Source organism: Geotrypetes seraphini, chromosome 5 (assembly GCF_902459505.1).
Source record: "Geotrypetes seraphini chromosome 5, aGeoSer1.1, whole genome shotgun sequence".
Lineage (NCBI taxonomy): Eukaryota > Metazoa > Chordata > Amphibia > Gymnophiona > Dermophiidae > Geotrypetes > Geotrypetes seraphini.
Genome location: NC_047088.1, coordinates 79,981,032 through 80,009,014, shown reverse-complemented (window position 1 = coordinate 80,009,014; position 27,983 = coordinate 79,981,032). Strand labels below are relative to the sequence as shown.

Below are 27,983 nucleotides of genomic sequence, written 5' to 3'. Positions count from 1 at the left end.
CTTGTCCTGGCTTCCTACCATAGTTCACTGAATAGCTTTCACAATATGGTGTTAATGTGCTAATACCTGACTCTTTCGATTTTCAGAGTCTTCTTTGAAGTAGCCAAAATTGCCCCTTTGGACATGCTGCAACTGGATGAGGAGCTGAAGAGAGACGTTGAGAGGAGATAGCGCTCCCCAGGCAGCGCACTCTCCTAGACCTTTGTCTAAATTGTACATAGCATGTAAATATATATATGTATATTGTAAGTTTTTTGTAACTTTTGTGGACTAAGCTAATGTAAATATAAAGGGTTTTAAAATACCTCTCTATAGATGGAGCAGCAGAAAACAGGAAATGGGCACTGATTTAAAAAAAAAAAAATGCAGTAAACTGTTAATAAAAGATGCAAAGATTGTATCACACTTTTGGCCATTAATTTAGAAATATCCATGTGTAAATAGTGCTGTGTAACATGTCATACACGTGTGTAAATATCTATTTTAGAAAGCTGCTATTTACACATGGAGATCTACCACATGCAGAAATTTCTAGGGTGTGTGGCTTGGGCAGTACTTAAATTTGCATGTGTATGAGGGAAAATTTGCAATGTTTTGGCTAAGGCTTTACCTGACGGATTAAGGGAGTTGTTCTCCTAAAGAACATAACAATTGCCGCTGCTGGGTCAGACCAGTGGTCCATCGTGCCCAGCAGTCTGCTCACGCAGCGGCCCTTAGGTCAAAAACCAGTGCCCTATCAGAGTCTAGCCTTACCTGCGTATTTTCTGGTCCAGCAAGAACTTATCTAACCTTTTCTCCGTTGCTTCCTTTATGGAGGCAGAAATAAGTTAAATTTGTAGTTTTACTATTTAACTTGCAGCACTTAACACCTGTAGTATTGTGAAATGGGGCAGTTACACATGGATGTGGTGTCACACATACATGGAAGCCATGGAATCACCACTTCCACATGTAAGTGCCAACACTTTCATGCAGAAGCTTCTGGATTCCTATTCATTTTTCATGTGTAAATCTGTAAAATTGCAGCTGTAACGCCTTTATTGCAACTATATATTTTAGCAAGCAATACTTTAACCAGAAATCCTTGGAATGGCTATTCAGATTGCTTCAGTTACTGATCTAACATGGCAGTCTTCTTGCTTTGTGAGCTCTGTATTTTCTTGGAAAAGGATTCTACGTCTGCAAGCCTGAAATCTCACTGAGATCAGTTCTTCCCAAATCCTGTTTTTATATCAAGCCTTTGTTTCATGTTGGCTATGTGTTAAGCCATAACTTCTAGGTAAGCTATACTGCTGTTAGTGGACATCCCTAACAGCAAAGGGCTTCACTGTGTGTGGGAAAGAAACTCTTCTTCCTGGGCAGGTTGTTGAAGGTTCACACTCCCGTTTCTCTCCTTGCCTCTTCACTCTTGAAGCTGAGGATCTATATTGCCCGTTTTACCATTACTAAAGTGCATCTGTAGTAAGGAAGGTATTTCCAGATTGAGAGATGCTCTGATGTTTCATGTATCACTCTGTAAAAATGCTAATATTTTTCTTGCATCCTGGGCTTCGCAGCTATTCGGACATTTGGCACTGGTACATTTTTTTTTTTTTTAAGTTATTTCAGTTGATATGAAGAAATAAGGTTAAAAAAAATAAGTAGTAGATGAAAGCTAGTTCAGCAATCAAGAGTTATATTTTTCAGGCCAGTCTGAGAAGAGAGCAGAGTAACTGAAAACTGGTAAAGTCAAGCTATTAATATTTGACATTTTTATTGCTACATTTTCAAGTAGACTAATATGGAAGCAGTCAATAAGTGGTAGGGAAGAACGTTACCCACCAACACCCTTTCATCAGTCTAAAGATGTACCTTTACACTGGGTGTCCCTGTCCCCCCCCCCCCCCCCCCCCCATTTTTCTTTGTATCGTATTAGTGGAACATTCTAAAATCTTAAGATTCACTTGGCTGCTTTTTGGGATGACGATGCACTGTTTTTTTACTGCTATCTTGTAAAACATGCAGCTGCTCTTCTAGAAAATCTCCCAAGTTGAGCAATTCTGGTTCATCTGCTCAGACCTCTGTTTTAAGAGGTTTCCATTGTTCTGTTACATAAGGTATAGCTATCTTAGTGCTACCAAGTAACTCCAGGCCAGCAGGACAGCCTGAGCCAGTCCTGGATTTTGCTATGTTGTATGCATAGACTAGTGCTTCCCAATTCAGGGAAAAAAAATTTGATTTGATTCGCTGGCTTTTCCTGCCCAATCGGGCATTTTTTCTCCAAACATCCTATGGGTTTATTTTGTAGCCTTTTCACCCACCCCACCCCCCTTGCCCTCTCCAACATCACGCTGGCTCTGTGGTGTAAACAAAATAAAAAAGGCTTTTCCTCTCTCTGTTAGGTCCTAGCTCACACTCACTAACACCAGCTCTGGCAGGATACACATTTCAAATCTGACATATTGTAATCGCAAAACATAAAATAAAATTATATTTTCTACCTTTTGTTGTCTGGTCAAATTATTGAAATCATGTTGGTCCCAAACTCTGGTTTCTGTTTGTCTTCTGTTAACTTGCTCTTCGGGGTCTTCTGTCCATCTTCCTTCTCTGTACTTTCCCTTCCACTGCCATATCCAACATGTTTTTCCCACTGTCTACCATCTCTTCTTTCTCTCTCTCCTGTAGTAGGCATTTGAAACTCCTCCAGAGCAATAAGGGCTTGCTACCTCCAGCTGATGAATGTGTGAGCCATTGACATTTAAGGTCATTGAAATAACTTGTTTAGTTTCTGTACAGAGCTAATAGTTCAATCATAGATAAAAATGGGATCTTAAATTAAGGGGTTAATGAAAGTGTGCCTCTAGGCCACTGCTTTCCAAACCTATCCTGGGGGAATCCCAGTCAGTCAGGTTTTTCAGGATATCCACAATGAATATGCATGTGATATTTGTAGGCCAAGGAGGCAATGCATGCAAACTGAACTCATGAATATTCATTGTGGATATCCTGAAAACCTGACTGAGGTTCCCCTAGGACTAGTTTGGGAATCACTTCTGTAGGGTCTTACAGTACCTGGGCCTGCAGGTGGAATCTGAAAAAGGGAACTTGTGTGGTCTGAAAAGCTCCTGCCCCTAAGACATTATTTTCTTGGTCCCTTCAAAATCTAATCTAATAAGATTCTGTTTTCTTTGTAATGGTGGTAACCTCAAGTCTTGATGCTCCATTTTTCTGCTGTGTGATGTATATCATATGATTTACAGTTGTATTTTCTACTGACCTGAAAAAAACCAATACTCTGTAAAACTTGTATTTTAATCTATACACAGTTTGTTAAAAGTTATGTATTTATGAGAAGCTTATGTGGGGTGATGTAATCTTGGCATTATGTAATTGTTTTTTATTGAAGAGACTCCTCCAGTCACAGCCTTATAATTTAATTTTTATACATACATATGAATAGAAAATGTGTTTGTTTTTTTTAATAGATAAATGTAATAATGCATCCATTTCTAACCAAAACTGTCTTGTCCTTATTTGGTGTGAGACAGTACTGGAAGTGTAAAAAAAAAAAAAAAAAATCTTTCCATCACATTGTTTGTTTCTTTTGTACCTAAAATTTATACTATTTAAGATAGTTTCTCCCATAACATTGTAGCTTGGTACCTAACGTACCCTGCTCATCTTCATTTTTGGAAGTAAGCAGGGAGTCTCCTATTCCTCAGCATCCAACCTCTGCCTGGTCCCATCTGTACCTTTCCTACTCCAATTCACTATGTGTCCTTCATTCTTCCTCCCCCAAATCATCTTGCTTTTGCCTTGCTGCTGCAGCAGCCTTTCCCTGCCCATGGAAAGAAACATCTCGCAAGGGGAGAGTTAGAGAGAAGGAAACTTTTGGGGGTGCCTTGGCACATGACTTACCTTTATTCTGACACCTATGGAATAAATAAGTAGTATGGGATAGCTTCAAGCTGCAGTAACTGCATAGAGAATTTTCTGTATCAACTCCTACATGACTTGCACAGCCACAAGTATATTGTGTAGCAGTATACAAGAATGGAGTAGTAATTTGTAGGGTGTTTAACATGGTGGTCCTAGGACTAGTGCACTCAGCCAGCCCGGGTTTTCAGGATAGCCATACATGAATATACATGCAGGAGTTAGTGTTGCTGCTGTTCCCAGTCCGTACCTGCCCTGCAAACACATCCAAAACTTGTGGGGCCAGCACTGTATGCTGATCTTATGTATTGAGACCAGCATCCAGTAAGTGGTAGCCACTGATGTAATATGCTCTTAATGCTGACAGACTGGGAGGAGCTAGGGCAGCACTGGCTTGGGGACCCTGCCCAGCTGCATTTGTACTGAGTGCCAGATGCACAAAACTCACCGTGTGTTTAATGATTGTCACTAAACCATCAAAGTATTTCTGCTATTAATGCACAAAACGGCAAATTGCGGTCTTTTCCATGGTTTGCAGTAGCCTCTGATAATCGTATGTAGATACATTACGAGCTCATAGTAATTAAACTGAGCACTCTGATCGATGCTCACATGATGCCCAAAATGAAGTGCTGTTTTTTAATGCTCCCAAATCTCCAACAGACCTGGAGGTGCTGGTAGCGTTAAAGAGCTGGGGGTTTTTATGGGTATAGATGTATCTACAACAGCTCTTCTAGTGCAAAAGGATCATCTGTCTTGACCAAATGGGTTTTAGCCCCCCTTGATTTACATATTCTTCTGCTCCCCTCCCCTCTCTCTGGGCTGGACCTCCTCCTCCTCTACATGCAAAGTTGTAGAAGCTTGTCTGTTTTGCTCAGGTTTATTTTCTAATCCATTTTTATCCAGTCTTGAAGCTTTTTTGTGCTGCAGAGGCTATTTTGCTGTGAGAATCTCGGCGAGAGGGAGAATTAGAAGGCCTTGAGCATGTGCAGATGCATGCTCAAGGCCCGGCAGAGGCAGGAAGATCTTCAAGCGGTACCGGCACATCCTGTGGGCTGCGTGCCGGTGTTAGATGGGGGTAAGTTTCAAGTTGTTCGGGCAGGGGGGGCCTTTGCGAGCGGGGGGGAGTGATGTCGGTTCTCGGGGGGGGGGGAGTGCTCGCAAATCGAGTCAACACAGTTTGCGAGACAAGTTTTACGAGAATGTTTTGCTCATTGAAACATAGAAATAGACGGCAGATAAGGGCCACGGCCCATCTAGTCTGCCCACCCCAATGACCCTCCCCTACCTTTCTCTGTGAATAGATCCCACGTGCCTATCCCATTTGGCCTTAAAATTAGGCACGCTGCTGGCCTCAATAACCTGAAGTGGAAGACTATTCCAGCGATCAACCACCCTTTCAGTGAAAAAGAATTTCCTGGTGTCCCCGTGCAGTTTCCTGCCCCTGAATTTCCACGGATGCCCCCTTGTTGCTGCGGGACCCTTGAAAAAGAAGATATCTTCTTCCACCTCGATGCGGCCCTTGAGATACTTGAATGTCTATCTGGCCAAAGTCAAAAACCGTCAAAACAGCAGTTAGGGAGGCCAAATTCCGCATGGAGGAGTCTATAGCGAAGAACATCCAGAAAGGAGATAAATCCTTCTTCAGGTATATCAGTGACAGAAATAAAAACTCGGGCGGGATAGTACGTCTTAGGAAACCAGACGGAGACTATGTAGAAACGGACTCGGAAAAAGCCCAACTGCTAAATGAATACTTCTGCACAGTCTTCACCTGCGAGGCGCCGGGACTCGGCCCTCAGCTACAGACAAGGGTTGACTCAGTTGACCCATTTAGTAATTTCGAGTTTACACCCAATGGTGTCTACTGCGAGCTGTCAAAGCTTAAGGTTAACAAGGCAATGGGGCCTGACAACCTACACCCCAGGGAGCTCAGGGAGTTGTGTGATGTCTTGGCGGAACCGCTATCCGCGCTCTTCAATCTCTTCCGGTTTGCAAAACACTTGCAAACCGGGTTACTCACAAACCGAGGTTTGACTGTAATTCTGTTGCTGCTAATGAAAAAAATCACTTTTACTTATTGAGAAAGTATTCTGCACCAGTGTCAGCTATCATTGAAGCTTCTAGAAAACCTTCCACAAAGTCCAGCTATTGTTTCAAGTGGACTCCCTTCACAGTCTGGGTCTAGTGAGTAGTGATTACATCATTCACTTGTCCTCTCTCATTGGTTCTGGACCAGTGGTCTCAAACTTGCGACCCAGAGACCACATGTGGCCCGCCAGGTACTATTTTGAGGCCCTCGGTATATTTATCATAATCACAAAAGTAAAATAAAAGTTTCTTGAGCATATGTCTCTTTAGCTATAAGTTACAATATTATTATTAAGACAGCCAAAAGGAAAGATATTTATAAATTATAAATAGTTTTACCTCATGCAAAATTGTCATTTCTTTAATAAGACATTAACTATTTTTTTCTGAGGCCAAGTACCTATAAATCCAAAATGTGGCCCTGCAATGGGTTTGAGTTTGAGACCACTGTTCTGGACTATCTTCTATATTTAGGGGTGCTCAACTTTGGCCATCACCAGGCCCAGTTTTCAGGATTTCCCCAATGAATATGTAAGAGATCAATATGCATACAATGGAAGCAGTGCAGGCAAATAGATCTCATTCAAATTCACTAGGGAAATGCTGAAAACCTGGCCCTCGAGGTCCGGAGTTGTGCACCCCTGTTCTATATCGTTCCAACTCTGGTTTCAAAATTACTTCATTCAGAGTTCATCTCTGTGCTATTAGTGCTTTTCATACACCACTGGACAAAAAGCCATTGTCTTTACATCCTTTGGTTTCCATATTCATGAAAGGCCTTTAACTGTACCAAACCACCTCAGACCTCCTCCTGTGCCTTGGGGCTTTAATGTTATACTTTCCATACTGATGCAGCCTCTACTCTCAAGCATCTCACTTGGAAAGTAGGCTTCATCATATCTCTCACATCCGCATGCCAGGTCAGTGAACTTAAAACACTTGTATCAGATCCACCTTTTACAAGATTCTACCATTACAGGGTGTTCCTAAACACTAGAGAATGAAATGGGGACAAATTTTTCCTCATTCCCAGGGGAACTCATTTTCCTGCCCCATTTCTGCAAGTTCTGTCCTCATCTGTACACACCTCAAATACTTTAAAATCATAAGTGTTCAAGGCTTGTGCGGTTAAGGCAGAGCTTACAGGAATGGGACGGGGGAAATTTTGTCCCCATGTCATTCTCTACTATACACTCAGGTCATCTCGGAATTTCAACTAAACCAGTTTATAGTTCTTCCTGTCTTCTTTCCAAGAACACATTTGCACCCTGGAGAAGCTGCACTCCTCACATTGAAATGTTTACTTGGATCAGACAAAACCTCAAAGAACTTCTACTCAGCTGGTTCCTGTCTTTCAATCCAAACAGACTAGGAGCTCCTGTCATCAAGAGAACCATGTCTACATTGTTGGCAAACTGTATCTCTTTTTGCTAGACTTAAGCTGGGCTAACACTTGAGGGCTATATCACTGCACATAAAATCTAAGCAATGGTGACTTCAGTAGCTCATCTACATTCCACTCCAATTAAGGACATCTGTAAAGCAACTACTTGGTCTTCAATTCATACCTTCACATCCCACTATTGTTTGGAAAATCTTTCCAGACGGGATAGTCAGTTCAGCCAAGTAGTTCTACAAAATTTATTCTCCATTAGATGCTAACTTCCCTCTAACCCTTTTGTTTTCGCCAGGCTCATGGAAATTTCAATAACCCTCTTTTCAGAAGCATGATCCTGGTAGCTATGGAGTCCCACATGTGAGAATATACTGTCTGTTTGTTCTTGAATAAAGTATAGTTGCTCACCTGTAGCAGATGTTATCAAAGGACAGCAGACAGATATTCTCACAACCCCTCCCTCCCCTAGTTGCCTTCTTAGCTTTGTTACTGAACTGATGGTTCTGTGAGCTGACATCAGGCAAGAATGCACCAGCATGTGCGCAGTATGGGTGGTCTTACAATTTTAAAGTGACTACACTTTTTCACTGTCTGTGCTGGGTTCCATAGATGATGCCACATAAATGTGAGACTATCTGCCTGCTGTCTTCCAGATAGCATAGCTACATGCCTGTAACAGGTGTTATTTCATTTTATGAACATTCATCACTTTGGGCAATTCTGTTGTAGACCAGGAAAGCAGTATATACAAATTTAAAAAGATATTTAAATAAATAAGATTTGATCTGTGGTCTGAGGATTTGGATTTTAGATTTATTACACGCCTTTTTCACATTGAAGCTCAAAGCAATTTACATTTTAGGAACATAAATTATCATACCCCCCTGCCCAATTGGGCTAACAATCTAAGCTGTACCTAAGGCAATGGAGAGACCTGTGAGTTAATCTGGATCAGAATTAAAACCTTATTTGATGGAAAAGATAATGTACTGGTACCTGATCCCATTGGGTATACAAATACACATTTTTAGTAACGGTCAGAAATCCATAGCCTTGATTTTTTTTTTTTTTTTTTTTGGGGGGGGGAGGAGGAGGAGGAAGATGTAGTTCACACATTGTACATTGTGAATGCTATGCCGGCATTATCCACAGACCAGATTTATTACTGGAGGTGAAACTGGAGTTCTTCCTCTAACATTTAATTTAAAAGGGGAGAAAAAATCTCTCCAGCGTGCACAGGAAGTTTTCTGCATATAAGTGAAACACTAGTGACACACACTGATAAGCAAATTCCTCCTCTTAGTGCAGGTGAAAAGGGGTAGGGGATCCAGCTCTATAGCCTTCATTCAAAATTACCTGGATATTTGCCATATTCTTCAAAGAGCAGAATCTTAGCGCTATACTGAATGCTAAGCTTCTGGGCTGGCCTAAGACATATATCATAACAATTACTAGGGTTACCATATTTGTCCTCACCCCTCTCCAAAGAAGCTTCCGACACAGGGCTGCTCTGCAGAGGTGCGTGTCGGCTGTGCCGGTCCTCTGGCCCACCTTATAGCACATTCTCATTCCAGACTGCCTTCTAATCTTTTATAATGTTGCACCCCTTGACTGAACAAACAGCAGAACCCCTCCCCCCCATGCTCACAGACAGAACTGGTGGATATCCTAAAGACTTAAACAAATCTTCAGCTGTAAAACCTGCCACCCACCCCTCTCTCTATTTTTCAGGTTTACAGCTGAAGATTTTAGGACATCCAATACTCTGTACTAGCTCTGGCTCCTAATCTACCTTCAAGAAAACATTTAAATATTACATTTGGGGGGGGGGGGGGTGAGTAGCCAGGATAATAAAATAACTGCTATTAACTCCTGTTTTATTCAGTTGCAAAGACAACTGTTTGAGGTCTTTTTCTCTCAATTACTTTGTACTCGGATTAAGAGTAGTTTCAATTTTTTTGGTGGGGAAAGGAGGGGAGATTTTTTTTTATTACAGTAAGTAAATGCTGAAGGAAAACTGGGAGCTCATCCTGCAGGAAGAGGGAATGAATGCAGGTCAAGGGGAAGAAAGACAATGTGGGGAAGGGAACACGACCTGAAAGAACAGATACCAGAGCTAGGGTTGACAAAACAATTAACAATAAAAAGTATTTACCTAATTAGAGAGCGATCGCCACAACCTGCTCTGAAATGTGCTACAAAAAGAAGTTGGTGGTAAATGTGAGTCTCAGAACAACTGATTGAGGCTTGGAACCACTGGACGAGGCTTGAAATTCACAAAGACAGCACAGGCCTCAGCAGAGCAGCCCAGTGCATATTTCTTCTTGCCATCACGGCACAAAAGAAGAAAAATAAAAAAGCTACCAGGATGCCTGACAGAGCCCTCAAAAAGAGGACATGTCTGGGGAAACCCAGATATCTAGTAACCCTAATAAATACTCTCCTTAACCGATTAAATTATTTTTGTGAAAGTTCAGGTCAACTGCATTCTGTACCCAGGCCAAGAGTTGTCATGATCATGATTTTATTTTTAAAACCAGTTGGGCAGTCAATAGAAGTCTGGAAGCTGGAGAGGATTCTATTTTGTGACTATTGTGTTCGGAAGATTCTGGACATGCTCTCAAAGCAATGGTTGCTAACAGATACCAAAAAACCTCTGTTAATGAATGGAAGCTCTGGACTGAGTCTCACCTTGCAGGTCATTGACTTTCCTTCAGCCACTTCCTTTTTCACCTTTGCTGATCACTAAGCTATCTAGAGACAATGAGAACGCTGTCAAAAGTGTTTGCCTATAGCTCTTTCTGTTTGATTTCAGTCAGGGTTCTCAGAATCAAGTTCCTGTACCATCACAAGTCCTTGCCTGGTTTGTGACTTGAAATGTCATAGACACTGAAAAGGAAGGACAAACAATGAAAGAACCAGCAGCCAGGAAATAACCTACACAGACTGGAGAGGGTACAGGGACTGAATCTATGCCCACTACTACAGGTGCATTACGAAAGATCTGGGATTTGATCAAAGCTTGCCTCCTATTCTGGCCAATAAGGAAAATCTTTGATTATTTAGACCAGAGGTGGGTATTTATTTATTTATTCAATTTTCTATCCCATTCTCCCAGGGGAGCTCAGAATGGTTTTATATGAATTTATTCAGGTACTCAAGCATTTTCCCCTATCTAATGTACCTGGGGCAATGGGGGGATTAAGTGACTTGCCCAGTGTGGGTTTAAACCCACAACCTGAAGGTGCTGAGGCTGTAGCTTTAACCACTGCGCCACACTCTGGGCTACGTCCAGGCTATAACAATAAACAGCTGGGGCATGTTACTTCTTCCTAAAAGAGTCAGTTAGAAGCTATATGTAGGGCCATTACCCTGCATCTCCTCCTTCCCAAACCTCTTTGGTTACCTCACCTGGATCGGGTTCCCATTGCAGCCTTTGAGTAACATTCTTTGTTATATAAAGCATAGAAGCACAAGTGGGGAGCCTCTAGGTCTTGTCACTGGCGGCACAAAAAGTGTCAAATATTTCAACAAATAAAAAGTAAACCGTTAAATCTACACTCTGTACCTCTTCCTTCCACACAGATACTGTAATTTTAGCAGTGGTTCAAGAGAGCAGCCATTCACTCAACTTCATAGACTAGAGAATGCTATGAAATTGTTCACTGCTACTATTACAAAGTAAGAGGGAAGAAAGATGTAACCCCCAAACAACTGTTAAATAAATGAAGCTAAGGGGGGACAAGTTCAGGACTAATGTCAGAAAGTTCTGCTTCACACAGAGAGTGGTTGGCATCTGGAATACTCTCCCAGGGGAGATTATTGCAGAATCGACAGTCCTAGGCTTCAAAAGCAAACTAGATGCATATCTCCTTGAGAGAGGCATATAAAGTATGGTTGGCTATAAAATAAACCAGGTGTATACCTGGCAGGGCCTCCGCGTGTGCGGATCGCCGGACTTGATGGACCGAAGGTCTGATCCAGAGATGGCGCTTCTTATGTTCTTAATTAAATCTTTGCACTTATTATTTGCCATCACTTGGTCCATATTTGGTAGAATGACATCATTAAATAATACTTAGGCCTGATTCCAAGTGCTCATCCTTCTACAAGTACGCATGCTGCATCAAGGCAGGGCATATATATCAATGGACACACGCACTCCATCAATGCAGCATGCACATGTTGTGGCAGGCCAATAACTGGACGAAATGGTGTCTTTTGGCACCCTCTTCCCTTTTTAGGCTTATATGTGCACCAGGGATCTCAAAGACCCTCCTTGAGGGCCGCAATCCAGTCGGGTTTTCAGGATTTCCCCAATGAATTTGCATTGCAAGCAGTGCATGCACATAGATCTCATGCATATTCATTGAGGAAATCCTGAAAACCCGACTGGATTGCGGCCCTCAAGGAGGGACTTTGAGACCCCTGATGTGCACAGTCTAACTCAAAAGGGTGATGTTTTTTTTGCCTACCATTGGACATGCACGCTCCATCAATGTAGTATAAACAGGTCATAGGACATGCCTTTTCCACCTCTGCAATGTATAGACATCATGTCCACATATATACAATCAATCATTGTCTGTAGGAGCACTTACGGCATTAGTAGTTTCTCTGCACATTATTACGTCTGTTACCTGATAACGGAATCTAGCAACAATGAGCCTTATCAATGGTCAAGAGATTAACCCCCTCCTTTACAAAGCCACACTAGCATTTTTAGCGCGGCCACCACGGTAACAGCTCAGACGCTCATAGAATTCCTACGAGCGTCCGTACTGTTACCGCCATGGCTGGTGCTAAAAATGCTAGCATGGCTTTGTAAATGGGGGGAGGGGGGAATTCCTATGAGCATCTGAGCTGTTACCGCCGTGCCTGGCGCTAAAAATGCTAGTGCAGCTTTGTAAAGGAGGGGGGGGGGGAGGTAAGATAATAATGCAACAATCTTCTAGAGTGATTTGGAAATGTCAACTTTTTTTTATATTGAATGTATAATAATGCCCCAAACCCACCAATCCTAGTGCTTGTTCAACTCCTCTGGAAAACAGTTGGATGTAATTGACTTCCAGAGCACTTGCTATGTGATGGTGGTGTCTGTATACATGGCACCTTCATCTAGTCACTGCCTCCAACTGGAGATTTCATAAGTGTAGGCCAACGATTTGTGTTTGCAGGACAGTATCCCAGCTGGAACAGGTTTCCTTAATACAAAAGATCCACTTAACAGGGAGGTAGCAGATACATGCAAACCATGTTGCCAGAATCAGCAGTCCTTAGCAAAGAGTCATCATACCCTAATCCTGATCAGATAAGCTGCATTGTATGCAGTTCTTAAGTATTGCACATTTCCCGTCTTTATCTATGACGACTCTCAGCTGAGGCATGAAGAACAGCAGAAACGTACAGGCACCAATAGGGGATTTACCCCACCATCCAGTTCTCACTAACTACAGCAAGAAGCACAATTTCTTCAATAAAAACAAACAAATAAATATTGCTTCAAAGTATCACAGGTAAGCCGTACTACCACAGCCTAGAAGGTGGGTCACAGTTTCACAAACTTCATTTAACTTAAAGTAAAGTCTTTTTTTTTTTTTTTTTTTTTCTGGTTCATGAGTTCCATGCAGCAGACACATCATCATTTTCAGCAGTGAAAACAGAACCTTCAGTGCTGTTTTGAAGTGGGCCCACAGCAAAAACCCAGTGCAGTAGCTGGGTTACCATCAAAACCTGAGGCCTTAGTGTTTCTCCAAAACCACACACAGACTCTGTTACAGCTTTTTGTCCATTGTCTAGAAATATGATTGATATGTCAATAATCTGGCTCATTCGAGCTGTCCCAGCCTTGGTAAACATACATTAAAAATACAAGCAAACCTTCTTTGGCCAAACATAGAAATGTAAACCTTCTGAAAAGTCTTCCTCTTCAAAGTCCTTAAGAAATATTCCAGTGTAAGGTTTTAGAGTTCTCTTCTATTGTCCAATGCCAGGTGTCTTCTAGATCCAAAAATCCTTTAGAGCTAATGCCTAGATTCTTCTCTATCCATGACACCTCTTTCTACTTGGTCTCCAGTTGTTCTACAGGTGGCAACTCATATCTTTAATTCCCTGAAGAATCCGCTTCATATGACCCACTTTTGTTATCCCAAGATCCTTCAAGAAACAACACAAAAATTATTATTATTTTTTAATAAGAGTAGGAGCTACAAATACAGATCAACCACTTCACATTTTACAAGACCACTGGTCAAAATGTGAGAGAAGATTTTGTGATCTTCACACAAAGAGATGTCATCATAGGTTACTGAGGGAAATCACTGGGCTCTCATTTTATAATTCTTGGTCTTTAATCTCTTACATTACATCGGTGTTGTCTATCCCGCCAATACCTTTCAGTTCTAGGCAGTTTACAAAAGAATTGGCCTGGGAATTCCCAGGGAGATTACAAGGTTGATAGTTGGAAAATGCATTAAGATCTGGGGAGTCGGGAAGGTTTAGTTAGATCAATTGACAAATTTATTGAATAGCATGGTTTTCAATTCTTTCCTGAAGGTTTTGTAGTTGCGCATTGTGGTCTTACCTAAAGAATCTGTTTAGAGTTTCCAAAAAAATTATTTATTTAAAACAATTTATAAACTGTCTATCCAATACTGTTCATATGGTATACAGAAAAACTTAAAAAGTTTATAGTGTAAGAGCCAGGCTTGTCTAAGTTCAGTCCTTAAGGGCCAAAAGAGGCTAGATTTTTAAGATATCCTTAATGAATGTGCATGAGAAAAATTTGCATGCCCTTTATTATATATTCAATTTTCTATGCTGTTCTCCCAGGGGAGCATAGAACGGTTTACATGAATTTATTCAGGCTCTCAAGCATTTTTCCCTGTCTGTCCTGGTGGGCTCACAATCTATCTATCTAATGTACCTGGGGCAATGGGAGAATTAAGTGATTTGCCCAGGGTCACATGGGTCACAAATATTTTATGCATATTCATTAGGGAAAGCTTAAAAATCTGTTCCTTTGTGGCCCTTGAGAACTGAACTTGGATATTCTTGGTTTAAGGAAATTGGAGAATTGCTATGCTGATGCTCTCAGAACTCCAGTTGGACAACGCAATGATACATGCAAGGTATGACTACAGCTTGCACAACGGAAGAGCAGACTTAGGGACAGATTTAGAAAGATCTCTTTGAAAAACTAATTCTGGCTTTTAGAAAAACTGTGGTAAAGGTTTCTACCATGGGCCAGCGAGATATATGTTCTGATGCTCATAGAATTCTTATGAGTGTTGGAGCATTTACCTCATCGGCCCGTGGGAGACACCTCTACTGTAAAAGGAGCCCTAAACACCTATTTTTATTCTAAAAAAAAGACAAGAGCCTTTAGGTGTGGTGATTTTTAATAATATGAGATGCAAATGGGTTGGAAAAATCATAAAATATTATAAATTAAAGCCCAATTGTATAAAAAAGGACACTTAGGAGCATGAACTCAGAAGAAGTTATAGAGCCAAGAATCAAATAAAATGCTATTTTACCCCCCTTTTACAAAACCGCTGAAGCGGTTTTTAGCATAGACCAGTATGCTGAATGCACAGTGCTCATAGGAACTCTGAGGGCCTATTTTACAAAGCCGTTTAGCTGGGCCGCTGCCGTAACGGCCCCGAAGCCCATACAGATTTAAAAGGCTTCGGGGTGTTGCCACATGGCAGCTGCTAGCGCGGCTTTGTAAAAGAAGCCCTGAGTATCAGGAGCAGCGCGGAGCATTCAGCACGCCAACCTGTGCTAAAAACCACTCCTGTGGTTTTGTAAAAAGGGGGGTTAATGAATGTATTGGGTGCTGCTGCTGTTAAGCAGTACCGCTTTAACTAGATAAAAAAAAGAGAAAATAAATATATATTAATAAAAACACATTTATCACATGATGGTGGGATAAGGATATAGCTGGTGTTTTCAAGATATATACACTTAATATGAATGAGATGAATTTGCATGCACTGCCTCCACTATATGCAAATCTCAGTACAAAAAAAGTACACACAATTGATTAAAAAATACCACAATTTTAATAAAATTCAGAATTCATATCGCACTTGACATGCTTCACCAATCGGTTGCATTGGGGTAACTGTTAATGTTCAACATTGAAATACAGTAAAACCTTGGATTGCAAGTAACTTGGTAACTTTGGTTTGGGAAGGGTGGTAATTTTTGTGGTTTGATAAACAAGTTTGAATGGTTATTTATTGTATAATTTCTGTTTAAAATATGTATGGGGGAGGGTATTAATATGTATGAGTCTTGAAAAACATAAGTGATGTCTAAAGTGTAAAATATTTTATTTTATTTGGTTTTCACTTATTGAATGTGTTGAAAATGAATAAAGAATTTTAAAAAGAGTAACTTGGTTTGCAAGTGCTTTGCAAGACAAGCAAAACATTTTATTAAATTTTAATTTGATATACAAGCAATGTCTTGCAATACAAGTATTTACAGTATATACACCACAACTGAGCCGATGGTTCTTCTCTGACGCTGTGGGAATGTAGTGACTGTTCTAAACAAGTGAGGTCGTGCAATACGAGTACCTGTAGTATTTTGTATTAAAGTTTTTGGGGTTGTGGAACGAATCGTCTAAGTTTCCATCATTTCTTATGGGGAAATTCGCTTTGATATATGAATGCTTTGGATAACAAGCATGCTTCTGGAACGAATTATGCTCACAAACCAAAATTTTACTGGTCATAAATATAACACACTTATTACAATCAATTTCAAAGTTTATTAAAAATTTACAAAAAACGGAGCTACTTTGTGTTGTTTTTTGATCAATAGTGCACACACTTTTTTAGTGCAAATGTGTCTCATGCATATATATTCATTGTGAGTATCCTGAAAACAACTGTCTACGTGTGTTTCATATAAGAACAGAAGAGTTTCCATACTGAGATAGTCTGAAGGTATCCTGTTTCCAACAGTGGCCAACCCAGGTCATAACTACTTGGCAAGAGTAAAACAGATTTTATGCTGCTTATCCTAGGAATAAGCAATGGATTTCCCCAAGCCTTAATAATGGCTTATGGATTTCTCTTTTAGGAAATTATCCAAACCTTTTTTAAACCCTGCTAAGCTAACCACTTTCATTATATTCTCTGGCAACAAATTCCAGAGTTTAATTACCCCAGCTTTAGAACTTCTGCTCTAGGCACAAATAACTTTCAAAATTGTTTCTTGTCAGACTGATTACTTTGGTACTAGCACTGTTCCCTACCTTCAGGCATGCTATAGAACAGTGTTTTTCAACCTTTTTTGGGCAAAGGCACACTTGTTTCATGAAAAAAATCACGAGGCACACCACCATTAGAAAATGTTAAAAAATTTAACTCTGTGCCTATATTGCCTATATATAAAGTAATTCACTTGAGTGCCACCGCTGCCATCAGGAACAGGCTGGCGCCAAGTTCTCCCTGCTTCTCTTCCTCGCGGGGCCGACCAACTCTCGCCACCCGTCGTCAATTCTAACGTCGGAGAGGACGTTCTAGGCCAGCCAGGCAGCAATTGGCTGGCCCAGAACGTCCTCTCCGACGTCAGAATTGACGCGAGTGGCGAGAGTTGGCCGGCCCCACAGAGAAAAGCAGGGAGAACTTGGCGCCGGCCTGTTCCCGATGGCGGTGGTGGCACTCAAGTGGCTAAAGAGCCGCAGTTTGCCGGCCTAGGGACAACACTGGAGGGTGGCCAGCTGTGCACCCCCTTGGGACGTAAACCCGGGGTGGGGCAGATCGCCCCCTCCCACCCTGGTATGCCACTATCTGTACCTCACTCCCTCCCTATGACCAAAAATTCTCCTTTCTTCTATTCCCTGTGTACACAACCATCTCACTGTGGTATAGGGTAATGGACCATAAACCTGTAGTCTATGGCAGGGGTAGGCAATTCCGGTCCTTGAGATCCAGAGCCAGGTCAGGTTTTCAGGATATCCACAATGAATATGTATGAGATGGATTTGCATGCACTGCCTCCCTGAGATGCAAATCTATCTCATGCATATTTATTGTGGATATCCTTAAAACCTGATCTGGCTTTGGCTCTCGCGGACCGGAATTGCCTACCCCTGGTCTATGGTGTCTGTTAAACCTATTATTTTGATGTTTCTAGACTGTGACTATTGAACTGGATTTGAGGATTGTACATTGTACATCCTATTTGTCTGTTTAGATTGTAAGCTCTTTCGAGCAGGGACTGTCTTCTTTGTGACTCTGTACAGTGCTGCGTAAGTGCTATAGAAATAATTAATTGTAGTAGTACATTGTTTTGTGTTTGCACTGGGAGTGTACCAGGACAAGTGCACTGCAGATACTGATGTTTATCCTTAGACAAGCAGGCAGCATATTCTCAGATGTGGGTGACCTCATCCACAGAGCCCCGCTACGGACAGTAGAGCCCCATTACGGACAGTGAAAAGTAAGAATCACTTTTAAGCTTTAACAAGCTGTTAGATTTTCATCAGGTTGTCTACTAAGGGTTTTATTTCTGAATAACCCAATTGGGGGTTTTGTGAATTTTTTCTACTGGACTGGAGCTTGGGCTGACAACCTTGGAAGCTCAGGTCTCTAAAGCAGTGGTTCCCAACCCTGTCCTGGAAGACCACCAGGCCAGTTGGGTTTTCAGAATAGCCCTCATGAATACTAATGAGAGAGATCTGCATATAATGGAGGTGCCAGGCATGCAAATCTGCTCCATGCATATTCATGAGGGCTATCCTGAAAACCCGACTGGCCTGGTGGTCCTTCAGGACAGGGTTGGGAACCACTGCTCTAGGGGAGGCTGGAGAATCTGCCTCTCAATTTTGCTACCTATTTTTTTCACATTTAAAAATTTTCTCCCCTCATTCTTGCTTTTTTGATGTTTATCTTTTCTCCCATTTTCTTCTTCCTTCCTTATCTCCATTCTTCTCTTGCCTGTCTGTCCCCCTCCAAAGGTGTATCCCAGGGGTGTCCAATGTCGGTCCTCGAGGGCCGCAGTCCAGTCGGGTTTTCAGGATTTCCCCAATGAATATGCATGAGATCTATTTGCATGCACTGCTTTCAATGCATATTCATTGGGGAAATCCTGAAAACCCGACTGGACTGCGGCCCTCGAGGACCGACATTGGACACCCCTGGTGTATCCTTTTCCTCCTGGCTCCACTCTCCATTTTCTCCTTGTCTTCCTTCCTCTCTCAGGCGCAGATGCACTAAAGCCAGCGATCATCGCTAAACCTGTTTTAACAGCTTTAGCAACGATCGCCTTTGCCAACCCAATGCAGAAAATGGCTCAATGCGTGGTTTCCTGCATGATCGCTCATTCCCCGATCCAACCATGCAAATGAGCTCATTAATATTAAAATGCCATATAAACTAGTAGATTTCCTTCTGAAATAGCGGGGATATACTAGTAAAGACTAGGGGAAGTCAGAAAATGCTTCAATCAAAAATATGAGCTGACCTCACTTTGTTATAGTAACCTGTCTATGAAGTGTGATCAAAGATTGTTTAAAGTCGCTCAGAGATATGAAACTCTATAATATATGAAACTCTTCCTTGTAGAGTTTCATATCTCTGAGCGACTAAACAATCTTTGATCACACTTCATAGACAGGTTACTATAACAAAGTGATATAAACTAGTAGGGCAATTGATGCTTTAACAAGGCTTCCCGATGCACTAAAAAATAGTGATTGTTTTTAGTGATCCAAAAAAAGCGACTGGTCAAGACCACTGGCTTACCTGTTTAGCCCTTTTTTTAATGGGCACAGATGCAAATGTACAATATCTGCCCCATTAGAAAAGAAGCACCGATGACAGTCCTTCCCAACGAACCGGCACTGGCACCGTGAACCGACCCTCCCCTTCCACAGCAGCATAAACAACAGGAGGAATGCCCACTTCCTCCTGCCATGCCGACCCCCCACCCAAAAAAAAAAGAAAATTGGCAGGAGGGAAGCCCACTCCTTCCTGCCAACGGGCCATGAAGAAGGATGGACCTTGCTTCCCTCCTCCTTCCACTACTACTACTACTTATCACTTATATAGCGTTGAAAAGCATACGCAGCACTGTACATTTTGAAATTTATAGACGGTCCCTGCACGAAAGAGCTTACAATCTAACTTGGACAGAGGTACTGGGGGTTCAGGAGAGCATCAGGTAGTGGGCATCCTTACTGCCTTTTTTGGGAGGTGGAACGGGGAGGGTAGGGGATGGTTTGGGGGGGCTCCATTGGCAGGAGAGAGTAGGCATCCCTCCTGCCAATTTTCTTTTGCAAGTTGGGGGGGAGCGGGGGAGGCACCATGATAAAAGGAAGTGGCCATTCCTCCTCCCATTTTCATTGCTGCAGGAGGGGAAGGGGGTTAGTTCAAGGTGCCTGTTCCAGTTCGTCGGGGAGGGCCGTTATCAGCAGGGGAATGCTTTTTTTCCTTTTTTCTAATGGGGCAGATATTGTGCATGTGTAACATGTACAACATCTGTGCCCATTAAAAAAAAAAAAAAAAGGTTTCCTGCCTGGAACAGCTGAGTGGCAGGAGGCTTTCCCCTGCCTCTCAGCTGTTTGGGCTTCCCCTGCCAGCTCTGCGCATGTGTGAGAGTTGCTCTTACAGCAATCCATCGGATAGGAGAGTCAAAGATTTACGGTGAACATCTGTGTGAATCATTTGCATGCAAACTTTTAGTGCATCAATAGCTCTTTCTGAATCGGTCAAAAAAAATCGTCTGATCCTTTTAGTGCATCTAGGTCTCAGTCTCTGCCAATCATCCAATCTTTCTGTGGTCTCTTTGTCTCTAGGAACTTTTTCAGTTTTCTATCTCTTTCTGTGTGTTAGTGTTCTCTGTGTCCTCTCCTTCCCTCCCTTTTCTCGTTTGTTTCCTGAACACTATAGCTCAAGTCTTTCCTTGCCCTCCACCCTGGATAGATCCTCAAGTTACTTAACCCCTCCCCCCCAATTCCTTTCTTCACTTTGGGCCATGTGGCCCAAATGAACGAAGAACTGGCATTAGTACCAGTGGTAGGAAGGAGGGAAGAGGAAGAGGTCCAGTAACAGTAGAAATGGGAAGGCTTTGGGTCCTGAGCACTAGCAGCAGACAGAGGCAGTGGTAGGACCATATGGCATGCTAGTGGCAAGGAGAAAGCAGCAGTGGTGAGTATCAGTGGCTGGCTGAGAATTTGTCACAAAAATTCCATTGTCAGGGACAAATTCTTTGGCAATAGCAGCTTCAGAATTGCAGCAAACACTGAGGCAGAGAGGGAAACCCTATCCATATTAGAGGACAATTTTCATACTCTTTTACCTGTAGACTTTGCATGCACAGTGAACGTATGCACATACTTCTATTTTGAAAACTGCCTAAAGAAAATGCCTCTGCGCACATCTACACTTTTATTGTTCCCAACTAAAATAATGTGCATGCTTATGAAAGTATTTTGTTGCAATTCCCACCCCTGGGAAATGACTGTTAAATGCAGGCATAAGTCTGCTTACTGGTATAAAGGGTGGGCAATTTTCAGAGAGACCATTTCTGCAGGTAAAATATTGCTTTACCCATGGGAATGGTTTTGAAACTTGCCCAGTCTATGTCCATAAAATTGTTGCAAATCTGGCTTCGTTCAGCAATGCTTAGAAATAGGCAAAACTCATTGCAGATTTGGGGCTTAATTTGGTTTGTAGTAGTTTGCTTCTCCATTGCAAAAAGTACAAAAAAGGGATTTCTGGGTATGAGTACCTTCAGGTCTCTTCTTTCCAGCAGTACCAGCTCTGAACCCTGGATGTCATGATGGATAAAAATATCTTTGTATTCCCCTAAGCCAAGAGCTTCCAGCCAAGCAGCCACCTCCTCTGTGCCCCACTTATCCACTAGCAGGAAAAAAAAAAGAAGGAAGATGGAGAGGACAGACTGAGAGAAGAAAGATACACCCCATATGAACACAAAACCAAGCAGCTATTAGCAAAGCGCCAAAGAAATGATGACAATGCATAGGGGTGGGCAGTCAGAAAATGTTCATTTTGTGTTGTTTTCCGTATTGTTTGTGGGAATTATCATTTTATTCAGGTTTTCATGGCCATTTTGTTGTTGTGGCACCAAGAGTATGCCCTCTTTGCAAATAATGTGCATTATTTGAAAATATGATGCATTTATTTTTAAAGAGTGCACACACGTGTGATGATTCACACATGTGTACACTATCTGGAAATAGTGCACACTCCATATTTACAAAGAGCAAGCATTATTTGCAAAGGATCATTGAACAAACTCTCCCCACCCCCTCCCTGAAAGATATTCTTTTTGCTCATTTTTATTAACCACATGCAACATGAGATATTGTCAATGACATTTTCTATTTTATTGAAAATGACAGCCCACCCCTAGTGCAGAACAGGTCCCTCTTTTATGGTATGCAGCAGGTTTCTCCTACACTGTAAGCAGGCCCCTCTTACAATTTATATAAGCTTTTCCTACATGGCAACCAGCAGTGTTGTTCTATGGTATATTGTAAGCCCCTCCTAAACCATATATGAGCCCCTCCTACATGCTATCCATCAGGACCCTCCTCCTTACTATATATTATTCAGCAGGCTCCTCCCACATTGGGAAAGAAGATAATTGGGCCTATGGATGAAGGGCTCTGGATCATGGACAGCCTCGATTTAGTTAGGAAAGTTAGGAAGCTAGACTAAAATCAGTGCTAGTCGTTAACTTTTTTCCTCCAACCTAACACCATACTGGAACCAGCCCAGAATATGGCTGACTAAATTTTGCCAGCCAGCTCCATAAAATTTCAAAGGCTTTCATCTTTTCGCTAGGTCCTCAGCTGTCTACATCCCTTTGGCAGTTGATCTCTTCGTATTTGTTTTCTAGGTGATTAGGGTTCCTCTGAGGTACTAAAATCTGGTTTTAGTGCTGGATATATTTTCTAATTCAAATATTTAGTTTGCAATGGCATAACATTCAACATTTTCTGTAATTTAATTTCCTTTAAAATAAAACATGTACTCATTGCTCTGTACCCCCAAATTAAAAATGTGCAGATAAAGCTTTGATTTCTGCAGTTACAGCCCTTGAATCCCCAATCTCAGTTTGGCAAAGGGTAGGTTAGAAAAATATTGGAAAGGAGAAAGAAATTTGTTCAAATCTGATTTCATTTGTTTTCATGGGGGGGGGGGGGGGCAAAGGAGCCAACTTTTCAGAATGATTGCTGGTGCTACACTCATCACAAATTACCCTTTCTTGGCTAAGTGAAAGCATCTGCTCAATACTGGGGTGCTCAAGCACCCACAGTGCTGGCACCTTGTTGCTTATTCCCTCTTATAGGGAATGGCTGAATTTTCATTAACAAAATTCATTGCTTCAAGAAATTCATTTTAGAAGAGAGCAGCTTTCCCCAAATCTATGTTAGAGATGTGAGAAAGACACTTGGAAGGCTTACTGCATGTCAAAAAGAAACTACACAGGCACAACAGAATCTGGAATTATTTGAGGATTATGTTCTCGAGTGGGCAGTGAGATGATCTTAAAGTACATGGTTTTCATTTCTGCTATCAGGCACTTCAGTACAGTGACAGAGAAGGTCCCTTCACTAAGCAATGACAGAAGGAAAGAAGCCTCACAGTATATTATAAAGTCTACAAGAGATCTTAGCAAATGTTTGCTCCAGTATGGCTCTGCCCTCTAGTGCATTATGGGTAAAAAAGATGCTGGTCAACTTTCTAAAGGCTAATAACCAGTAAACCAATGCAAGTGCTTTATGTCTGGTGTCAGCAGCTCCTAGGAAACTCTGCTTTGCCTGGTCTGCTTTTTACAATAGCTACAGTAAAAGCCATCAGATGAACCTGTATGCATTCTGTCTCAGAATCCCCAAAACTGGTATGTATTGGCTGTTCTGAAAATTTAATCCATTGGTCTTAAGAATGAGAGCTGACTATCCCATACAAACATGAAATTCCCTTTGTAATATTTGAAAAAAGCGATTTTATCAAATATGAAATAAACTTGAAACTTGACTCAAGGACAGGAGGAAGGATATTAAAATTTACTCAAGCTGGGCCTACCTGATGGCTCACTTATTTGGCAAGCTTATCCCAGTGCATCTCAAGATTTTGTTTGTGCTATGATCAGCAAAACCCAGGAGAAGCTTGACATGTCCTAGAGCAGTGCTCTTCAACTACCGGTCCGTGGACCGGTGCCGGTCCATAGAAATTTCCTGCCTGTCCACAGGGCTGACATGTGCATCAGGCTCAAAACAGTGTTTTTCAACCGCCGGTCCATGGTGCAATCGATGCGGTGTTATCTTCGAGCCAGCTCCCTCTTCCTCACTGATTCAGTGCACAAAGCCACAGGCAGTGGCTCCTACGCCACTGCAACGTCAGAGGGAAGGCTTCCAGATGAGACGCGGGACACGCAAGGAGCCGCTGCTGGCAGCTTTGTGCACTGCATCAGTGAGGAAGAGGGAGCCGGCCTGAAGATAACACCGGGGGCAGCATAAAATGGCCAGGAGGGAGCAGGCCAGAAGGTAAGGCATAGCATAGAGGGAGGGAGACAACAAAGATAGGGGGAATGATTTTATTTTTGAATTTTGTGATTGAATTATGTCAATTTTGAGAATTTACATCTGCTGTCAGTGTGCTTTGTGTAGTTTAATTTTGTGGTTAACCATTATCTGTTGTTAATAAGATTATATTGTGTGTATCTATGAAAAATGAATGGAAAAAATAGTGTTACAATTAGTACTATTATGGGGTGAGGTTTGGGGTGGAGATTGGGTAGAAATGGGCAGGGTCTTGCCCATGACTTAGCCCAGTGTTCTTCAACCGCCGCTCCACAGACCGATGCCAGTCCACAAAATAATTATTTTATTTCTACCAGTCCACAGGTATAAAAAGGTTGAAGAACACTGTCCTAGAGAAGTTGGAGCACAGAGAAGGATAGACTTTCTCATACTTCCTGCTTTAACAAGGCCCAAACTGTAAAAAGTCTTAGATTTGCTGCAGCAGCAGCCCAACCATTCAGTGTGAAGTTGTGTCCATAGTCTGAATTCAAGAAATTAGGATAAAGCAGTACTTCTCAACCTGGTCCTTCAGGGACATCAGTCTGCTTTTCAATATATCCACAAAGAATACACAGTAGATTTGCATACAATGGATAAAGTGCATATTCATTGTGGATACTGAAAACAAGAGTGGCTGGGTGTGTCCTGAGGATCAGATGAAGAACCACTGGCATAAAGGAAGCACAAAAAGACCAGACGCCATGGCTCACTGTACAGTGGTTCAAAACTCCTTTCTAGAGGACTTCCTAGCCCAGTGGTCCCAAACTCAAACCAGGGCCACATTTTGGATTTGTAGGTCCTTGGAGGGCCGCAGAAAAAAAGAGTTAATCTTATTAAAGAAATGACAATTTTGCACAAGGTAAAACGCTTTATAGTTTATAAATGTTCCCCCCCCTAAAGGCCTACATGTTTCCCCCTTCTTTGCAGCATCCTCCAGCTTCCCCCTTGGCCTCCCGGTCTTAGTTTCAGCTAATTACCGCAGCCTGCAAAGAGGATCGCTGGTGCTGTAGCGTTCCTTGCAGGCTGCCATCAGCCTCCACAGCACGTTCCCTCTTCTGCAATCCTGCCCCTCTTCTGACGTCAGGGACAGTATCGCAGCAGAGGGAACGTGCTACTGAGGATGGCAGCCTGCAAGGATCACTACAGCACCGGCAATCTTCTCTGCAGGCTGCGGTAATTATCTAAAGGGAAGAGTGGGAGGCTAGGGGGGAAGCCGGAGGATACTGCATAAAGTAGGCAGCACTAGTACAGACAGCACTAGTATAGACCGCGGGCCGCAAAATAGTACCTGGTGGGCCTCAAGTTTGAGACCACTGTCCTAGCCAGTCTGGTTTTCAGGGTAGACTTAAATGCATTGTCTCAATTGTATGGAAATCTCTTTCATGTACATCTTGAAAATTAGGCTGGCTAGAGGTGCCCCTGGGACAAGATTGAGGACCAGTGAATAACCTAGCCCTGCGTAGCAAATAATAGTAAAAAAAAATAGTAAATAATAATAATAAAAAGTAAATATTGATGAAATAATGCCAGTACTGAGCAGACTTGCATGGTCTGTGTCTGTATATGGTTGAGGATGGGCTGGGGAGGGCTTCAGGTTGGGCAGACTGGATGGACCATTTGGGTCTTTATCTGCCTCATCTACTACGTTACTATGCTGCAGTGTAATAGACTCAGGTTCCGCTTCATGCAACGAGTGGTGGACACCTGGAATGCTCTCCCAGAAGAGGTAATTGCAGAATCCACCGTTCTAGGATTTAAGGGTAAGTTAGATGTACATCTCCTTATGAGTGGCATGAAGTGACATGGGTAAGGGTAAGCTAGATGCACTTCTCTTTACGAGAAGCTTAGAGCGATATGGGGACTAAAACTATGCCAGGGTACACCTGGCGTGGCCACCGCGTGTGCGGATCGCCGGACTTGATGGACCTAGGGTCTGTTCCGGAGATGGCACTTCTTATGTTCTTATGCCTTCTGGAGTGCAGAGCGTAAAATTTGAAAAATGAGTTAGAGAGAGAGAAAAAAAGGAAACCAGAGAAAAGTAGCCTCTGAGCAGCATCCTGTCTATTCTAAAGACAGTTGTAGACCATGAATTGCTTTCCATAAGATTATGGGTTATAACCCTGATAAACTCTAAAATAACCAGCACACATCATTTTCCAGAGAAAGTAATAGGCCAGTTTTCAAATAGACTCTCAACTTTAAGGGCCCAATGCTCAAAGTTCTGGCAACTCAGTAAAAAATACCGGGTTGGGAATGATTTTACTTTAACCGGACATGCTCAGCACAAATAACATGAAAATCATATGTACAGCATTTGTGCAGAGTAGCCTAGTAAAAGGAGGAGGAATTGTGCCTGGCACCTGCGCAGAAGAGCTAAGCGGTAGGCACAGCTCTTCTGCGCAGGCCCAGTAGTAGTTCCTGATCCCCAGGCTGTCAGCGAGGATTCGGATGGGGTTTTTGATTTTTTTCTATTTTTTCTCTTTCTTGTGCTGCCGCTCTCCTGCCAGCTCAGCTGACTGCTACATTCTAGTTATGCCAGCAGTGTCTGCCGCCACTCTCCTCCTTCCCTTTCCTGCCAGCTCAGCTGAGTGTCACATTCTAGTCCTGCCTGCAGTGTCCGCCACTGCTCTCCCATTTTCTTTCCTGCTGGCTCAGCTGACTGCTGCATTCTAGTTCTGCTGGCAGTGCCTGCCGACGCTCCACCCCTTCCCTTTCCCCTTTCCGTAAGCTCAGCTGTGTGCACCCCAGAGATGCAGCTCTCTTCTGTTTCAGCAGGCTGGTAGAGAAAGCTGGGATGTGTTGTCTTGTTTTTTTTTGTTTTTGTTTGTTTAAGCAAGATATGGGTGCAGCTGTACTGTGTGTGTGTATGTGTTTGTCTTGCACATAATAGGCACAGGACACACTCACACAATACACAAACAAACAGCTACCAGACCTGTTGGAAAATTTTGCCTGGTAAGAAGTGGGCATCCTCTTTTGTGCATTACAAGGAGTGCTCATTTTAATAATAATAATAATAATAACTTTATTCTTGTATACCGCATTACCATGGAAGTTCTATGCGGTTAACAGATGAAGAGACTGTACATTTACAGCGAAGTTACAATTTCGTTAATGTTACATTTACATTTTAGATGATACATTTTCAGTCATGTTACATTTACATTTTAGACGATAAATTTATGGAGAAGTTATTTTTTTTGCAGCTAGGTTATATATTCGGAGTAGTTACATTTGCTATAAGTTACACACAGCGGTGTTACAAATAGCAGTGTTACATACGGCAGTAAAGAGTCTGGGGGAGAGTTGAGGTCAGAGGAGGAGGAAGGAGGAGGGAGGATAAATCAGAGGAATTTGTCAAAAAGGTAGGTTTTAGTTAACTTCCTGAATGTTTGATAGGGGGGGAATTGGAGATGAGAGTGGAGAGGCATTTGTTCCATTTGCCCGCTTGGAATGCTAGGGATCGGTCGAGGAATTTTTTGTAGAGGCAGCCCTTCAGGGAGGGAAAGGAAAACAGGTAGGTATTTCGAGTACGAGAGGGGCCAGCAATTTCAAGGTACTCAGATAGGTAAATTGGTGAAGAGCCTGCTAAGGTTTTGAAGCAGATGCAAGCAAATTTAAAGATGATTCTTGCCTCCACCGGCAGCCAGTGGAGTTTAGTGTAATAGGGGCTAACGTGGTCATATTTTTAGAGGCCGAAAATGATACCAATGAGCTCCTCCTAGGGCTCTCGGTGGCTGAGAATCCTTTTCAGCATCAGAAGCTGAGCTGCCTTGCAAGTAAGACTGGCACGGCAGACTTTTGAGCATCGGGCTCTCAGAGTTAAGGACCTAGACATTTGAATTTCAAAATCTGCTAACTCTGAGCACCTGAATCCAAACACCTTAAATCATAAGGCTTCTAAACTAAGTCATCTTAAATGGGGGCAGCCCAGGGAAGGAGAATAAAGTTAGATGACCAGTGCTCATTTCAAGTGCTAGGCACCTTAATTTAAGAATCCCTATAGCA

At 42.3% G+C, this 27,983-nt stretch overlaps 2 protein-coding genes across 9 annotated transcripts in view; one reads left to right on the top strand and one right to left on the bottom strand.

Moving 5' to 3' along the window:
* Nucleotides 1-409, top strand: part of CCNB3 (cyclin B3) — a 152,823-nt gene extending 152,414 nt beyond the window's left edge. For all 7 annotated transcript variants that reach the window (XM_033946040.1, XM_033946037.1, XM_033946039.1 and 4 more), the window contains one exon: nt 87-409. In XM_033946040.1, coding sequence (XP_033801931.1) covers nt 87-171 — 85 coding nt within the window. In that variant the 3' untranslated portion in view covers nt 172-409. The remainder of the gene's footprint in view (nt 1-86) is intronic.
* A 12,580-nt stretch (nt 410-12,989) lies between these two features.
* The window catches only part of DGKK (diacylglycerol kinase kappa), a 420,961-nt gene continuing 405,967 nt past the window's right edge, over nt 12,990-27,983 (bottom strand). For both annotated transcript variants that reach the window (XM_033946472.1, XM_033946473.1), the window contains one exon: nt 12,990-13,558. In XM_033946472.1, the coding sequence (XP_033802363.1) occupies nt 13,506-13,558 (53 nt within the window). In that variant the 3' untranslated portion in view covers nt 12,990-13,505. The remainder of the gene's footprint in view (nt 13,559-27,983) is intronic.